The sequence below is a fragment of the Trachinotus anak genome, unplaced genomic scaffold, assembly GCF_046630095.1.
Source record: "Trachinotus anak isolate AG129_WGS33_773 ecotype Australia unplaced genomic scaffold, CSIRO_AGI_Tana_v1 ptg000013l, whole genome shotgun sequence".
Lineage (NCBI taxonomy): Eukaryota > Metazoa > Chordata > Actinopteri > Carangiformes > Carangidae > Trachinotus > Trachinotus anak.
Window position 1 is genome coordinate 23,946,825 of NW_027273864.1, and position 6,318 is coordinate 23,953,142.

The 6,318-nt window shown below is 37.7% G+C and overlaps 1 protein-coding gene across 1 annotated transcript; it reads right to left on the reverse strand.

Annotated features, from left to right (window-relative positions):
• Window positions 1-418: 418 nt before the first annotated feature.
• rps10 (ribosomal protein S10) lies at window positions 419-4,418 on the reverse strand. The gene is made up of 6 exons (XM_071493101.1): window positions 4,263-4,418; window positions 3,682-3,831; window positions 2,464-2,638; window positions 1,444-1,521; window positions 794-849; window positions 419-504 (listed from the first exon to the last, which is right to left on the reverse strand). The coding sequence occupies exons 2-6, from the start codon at window positions 3,829-3,831 to the stop codon at window positions 463-465; spliced, it is 501 nt and encodes a 166-aa protein (XP_071349202.1). The 5' UTR covers window positions 4,263-4,418; the 3' UTR covers window positions 419-462.
• Between the last annotated feature and the right edge of the window lie 1,900 nt (window positions 4,419-6,318).

The window sequence follows — 6,318 nt, forward strand, 5'->3', positions numbered from 1 at the left end:
ACATTTCACCTGGCTGAGTATCACTTCTGGATGCCACTTTACCCGAAATTACCAACAGGTATCATTGTTTTTTATATTAAGTATCTCATTCCTAGTTCTCATGATATTGCTTTTAATTAACATCACCTCTTTCACATGATGATGCTTGTAGACAGATAGGAAAACTTTAACTGAGCCAGCTAATAACCAGCTTTGTAGTACAGTTCACACAGGACGGTCAACGTTAGGTTCCGTTTAAACCAGATAACGAAAAGATATCCTGGCTATGCTGAACTGTGCTATCTCAGTGCTGACTTGTGTTCAAGTCTGAAACCTGCCAACACCCATCTGTTTAACCTGAAAACAAGATATATGCTAAAAGAATGTACCAGCAACCACAATTAATCACCATTAAAAAAAAATACTGAGACGTTCAAGCTGTATTTGGATTTTTCTTTATTGTACACAAACAGATAGTGAAATTTACTGAGGCTGCTGTCCTCTGCCGCGTCCGAAGCCACCCCTCTGCAACACGGAAAAGTTTTGTCAATACATCTGTCAACCTGGGTTTAACAGCAGAGTGAAGTTATACAGCTGCACTCTACAAACTAAATTTAGCTTCCTGACACTCCTCATTGAAACCAGTGTAAAACCGCACCCAAAATCTAACAATGTTGCAGGCAGTGATGTGGAGTATTGTTAGAAAACATTCCTCATTCGCCATAACAGGAAAAAAAAAAAAAAGATTCAAGACCAAAATATGCTTGTCACCAAATACTCACATATACCAATGAGAAGAAAGAGAAGTACTTACAAACTGGAACTCTGTGGCAGCTCCAGCACCGGCCTCTGCTTTCTTGTCAGCACCAGCTGATGGAGACGGACAAACAATTCAGCCAAGAACTTTCAGAAGTTTTGCTTCAAAAACATATTCAGCACTACCAGCAAAACAAGGGGCTCTTTAAAAACACACACAATGTTAATTGTTTAAAAAAAAAAGTAGCCAAAAACTCATCAACTTTTATTTATATTAAATCTAGACCTTTAACAGATATTTTCATTGTTTCATAGAGCCCGATGTCTTGTTGTTTAACCTAAAGGAATTCAGTTTATTATAACATTTGTCAAAACGGAACAAAGCTGCCATTTGAGAAGGAGGAACCTGAGAATGTGTTGCATTTACCCATTATTTTTGCTTGAAAAACAAAAAAAAATAAATTAAATTCAAAATCGTTGATTTTTCTGCAGATGAATACATGACTGACTAATCACTTCAGCTCCAATCAAAACTTTCATGAACACAGTTTATTCTTTACAACACACATATCTGTATTACTGACAGTGGCAGAATGAATTGTTGCTCATTTATCACTACACCTACCAAGTCACCTGCCTCATTTCAAGGATCTCTCGTTTCATTTCAGCAGAAAACCAGAGTGATAAGTATTAGTGAAATATACGTACGGGGTGCAGCAGATCGCCTGTAGGTATCTCTGTCAGCCTCCCCACGGTTAAGGCGCGCAGGCCTCTCTCCTTCCATTCCTGCAGAAAGACAGAAAAGACCAATGAGAAAACACATTGAAGTTCTTCTGTGGTTAGGGGTTTATTGAGGCACAAATTGATACTAAAAGATAACATTTAGTACACTAAAAAGTAAGAGTTCTTTAATGTTAACACTCATGGGTGACACCTCACACATGTATGCTAGATAGGGAAACAGAATAACTCCCTTATGTGCAGATCGTTCATGACAAACCTCAAGAAATGAGGCTTTAGGGGGAATAATGAGGCAAATACGTTCTGGGAATAATATGAATTACTTGGCTAGAACAGACCTCATCAGAGAAGTTGACATATTCCCACATGCAAACAAAGTATGAAAGCACTGTCAACATTCAGATGAAACCATACAAGACAGAGATAAAACTATTTCATTTATAAACAGACATATGAACTAAAAAGGGAGGATAATTGTCTGGCCTTACGTCCTCGCTCTTACTACTAAATGAGGATCTTCCTGGGTTCTTGCTGAGATTTAACTGGTGGCTACAATGAGCAATTTACATTTCTCATTATCTCAAGCTGATGCACAACTGGGAACTTTCAACAATCAGAGTTGCTGAAGTCAACACTGAGCCACGGCTGCAGCCTTTTCTCTCCATGATGTTAAGCTCTTTGGTATGCCTCCACTCAGCAGGTTTACATCAATGGATAATGACTTGTGGTTTAGTTAGTCAGATTCCAAATTTTACAATCAGTCTACAATTAATTTGATGTCCTCTGAAAGCTAAAACTGAGACACATGTTGGTGTACTAGTGGCACTGGAGGAAGCTAGTACTAAAGAGCAACCTCAATATGGTCATGTGTTCTGCAAATTGTGGCATTGGCTTTTGAGAAACACAGCACATTGCAGTTGAAACAAACTTAATAAAAGCAAGCAATGTTCAACCAAAACCGCATGACGTGTATATCAGAGGGCTTACCCTTGGGCCTGGGCCTTGCGGTCTCAGGGCGGGTCTGGCGGCGCAGAGTGGCGGGCACGATCTCAGGGGGAAGGTGGAGGAAGTCTCTCAGGTACTGGATACCCTCATTGGTGAGGTACCAGTAAAAATGACGCCAGGCAAATTGCTCCTTGACATACCCACAGGACTTCAGGGACTGGAGAAGGCACACATATCGCATAGAAATTATTACCACAGCAGCTCCCAACCAAAGCCTCTTGATGCTACACAGTCTATCTTTAAAGGCTTTGAGTTCCCAAACATTTGTCATGCCCTGCTGAACCTGATGTGTAAATAAACTATTTAATCTTTATCAGGTTGCAATATTGGTGAAATGGGTAATAAAAGCAACCAATTTTAATCCAATTAAAACATTAAAGAAGATGAGCAGCACTTTTTAAGGGGGCTTCTCTTATGTTCTGTTACTGTCACAGGACTCTCCCTGCACATTAACTGTCCACTTGAGAGCAAGATGTGGTTCTTCACATTCAAGATTTAACTGCTATGTTTGCTTAAAGAGCATCAGCTGTTTCCCATTTATTCCCTGAGAAGAATCTCTTTTCTATTCAGCATGTTTTGATTACTTGACAACCTGTATCTTTGACTGCCTTTGCTAACATCACATCGCGTGCAGGTATTCTGTCCTGAAACAAATCAGGTCCATCTAACTGAAATTTACTCAGTCTCCAGACAACTAAAGATGTCTGAGTGGTTGCAGCATTGTTATAAAAGACATTTTGGCACTACATCCATTACAACAGGGTTCAATGACCTTGCAGGATGGACTTTGGCTGATATGAGGCATCCATACTTTGCCTTTAAAGGTGCGTTTGTATTTTAAAACTACAAGTCTACCAATCTGAGCATCCCCGTTGTAATTGTGACCTGGATGTTTGCGTGTTTAACGCTGATAGGTCTGAGTTAGAAACCACTGCTTTGTAACACAAGCTAGAAAATCTAATACTGTCCTATGAAAAACAACATGTAGTATTTTGGATATTGTGATATTCACACTTTACATTCTGCTGGTCTGAAGCACAGTTACAGGTAAGAGACGACCTTCTGGACTTTATTGTTCCAGGAAGTGAATGAACAATGAAATCACATTACGGTTCCAGTTGTCTGATTTAACCAGATGAAACACTAACTCTTAAAGTGTCAATCTTCAGCCTTCACCATCACCATCACCCAGTTTCTCACCTGCATCGCTTTCATCACATGAAGGTTGGGCACATTCTTGTCAGCAAGCTCCGGATGCTTGGCCAGGTGGACATCTTTCTTGGCCACCATGACTCCCTCCTTGAAGAGGAGCTCATAGATAGCAATGCGGTTCTTCTTGGGCATCAGCATCTGCGTCAAATGACAAGTTGTGCATTAATTTCCACCGCGGGAGCTTCCACCATGACAGCATGCTAACTGGCTAGCTTGCTTAGCTAACTCCAATGATGAACGACCTAAGCAGAAGTGAGTTTACCAACCACATCTTAATTAAATAAAAACGCTAGAAATGTTCATTAATGTCTCCATCACTAGTCCCACACTTTTATAAGTGTCAGTATTGATGAAGGCGGCCTGCGTTAGCCGAGAAAAATGGCAGCCGTTGGCGAACATCACTGCCTCACTTCTAAGTTCAATATCCACTAATATACATGATTTACGGTTAAAATACTTTCACGCATCTCACTGCGACATAATAAACAATCGATCATCAAACATAACTGTATTTTAGTTCATGAGATGTGTGAGATTTATTGAGATTGAAACGCCGGGTCTGTCTTTACCTTTCCACTTGTTAAGGGACCGGAGCCGGAAGGAAAGACTGTCGTCCACCGGGAAGGTTTATGCCCTCGGCCCGGGCCGGGCGGGGAGGTGCCGCCCCCTGCCGGTGTGGAGGAACAGCGGCTCGGTGACTCAACAGGCAGGACAGGATGTTTGGGGTCAACTTTGGGGCAAATTACATTTTTTGTTGATTCGGCAGTAAACATTTCATGAACTTAAAAAATAAAATCAAACAGTAATTGTAGAAGGTGCAAAAATGTGGGCCACTGTCCTCTTTGTTTATATTGAAATGTTATGTTATGTTGTGTTTATGTGTGTCAACTAACTACCTATGTACTACGGTAAGACTGAACTATAGACAACATTTATTTAGTCGGTAGTAGAATAAGTATTCATATCCTTTACTTAAGTAAAAGTACTAAGACCACAATAATAAATATTTCAATACAAGTAAAAGCCATGCAATCAATCTTATACTTAAGTAAAAGTATGTAATTATAATAAGAAAAAAATCAACTTAAAAGAAGTCAGTGCAGAAAAATGGCTGCAAATGATTGTTTACATTGATACTGTATAAACAGTATTTTACTGTTGCCATTGGTTGAGGTGGAGCTAGTTTCCTATTAACTATTTTTATATACTATTAATATAACTTTTATAATGGATTAATCTGCTGATTATTTTCTTGATTAATAAGGTGACTGTTCGGTTTGTAAAACTCAGTCAGAGATGCACATCACAAGTACTCAGTAACAACTTCAACTGTAATTAGGGCTGATATTAACATTTATTTTCATTATGAATTAATCTACTGAATTTTATTTTTGTTTTTATTTTTTTTACCAAGGCGATGTGATGTCTTCAAATGTCTTTTTTTGTCCAAACAACAGCCCAGAGGAGCCAAAGATATTCAGTTGACCATCATGTGGGGGAAAAAAGACATCAGTAGTTGCAGATTAATTTTCTGTTGACTAATTAATTAATCTAATTGTAATTACAAAAATAATTACAGGGGAAACAAAGGAAATCCTCCACTCATCTCAAGATATCTCATAACTCCACACTTAATAAAAAAAAAGACAATAGTCTTCATAATAATCTTCACATCTACATCTGTTATGTCAGTTTCTATCAAAAGTTAGAAAAATACGACTCTGTGGCAAATGTCAAAATAAAAGCATATGTAGATCAATGTAGTTTTACAATATAATATCAAATATCAATATCAATATCAATGCAAGGGAAGAAATCTCAAGTAATCAGTGGTAGAATATGTCTAAGTACATTATCTCAAATACTATACATAGGTATAAAATTGAGGCTGCCTACATTATTTGATAGCTTTCTTGACAGATTAAAATTATACATACAAAGTACATGATCTTAGAAATATAATAGATTAAAGAGTATATATATATATACACCAGCTACAACAGTAAAAAGCTACCCTGCACACAGCAGCAGAATGATAGCCAGGCCTACGTAGTAGATACTCACAGGAGCCATTTTTTCTGCAAAATACTTGTTTATCTGAATAACATTTTGAATGAACTTTCAAGACTTTTACTATGATACATGGTAACTCAATTGAAAGGCCAAGAAGCTAAACAATACAAGTGGACAAATCTAGTCCACTAAGTCTATTATTTTGTGAAACAAATTTTTTTAGAGACAATAATTATGTATGCCTAACTTTAAAAGAGCAAACATCATTTTTTTGCCAGCATTTTTTGTTTTTTGTTAAATAATTGGTTTAGTCTACAAAATACTCATCACGATTCAGGGCCCAAGGTGACATCTTCAAATTGCATGTTTTGTATGTACAAACGATCACAACAATGGTAATCGCTTCGGCCTACCATGAATCTCATCTGTCTCATTTATTAGCCTAATTGAAATAATTTCTACCACTTACCTACTTTTTTTTTTTAGTCTTTTGATCTTAGTTTAGTACCGTGTGTCTTTTCATTTTTGTTTATGTAATTGCCTGATACTACTTGTGTCATTGTTGCAGATCCTGAAATGTTTAATAGTTACTTGATGTACCCATGTGCAAGA

Bases quoted from the DNA above. Each gene is read 5' to 3' on its own strand.
- rps10 (XM_071493101.1), bottom strand. From the start codon at position 3,831: ATGCTGATGCCCAAGAAGAACCGCATTGCTATCTATGAGCTCCTCTTC. The intron at 2,639-3,681 runs GTGAGAAACTGG...TGCCTTCTCCAG, and splicing joins ATGTGATGAAAGCGATGCAG to TCCCTGAAGTCCTGTGGGTA. The intron at 505-793 runs GTAAGTACTTCT...TCCGTGTTGCAG, and splicing joins CTGCCACAGAGTTCCAGTTT to AGGGGTGGCTTCGGACGCGG.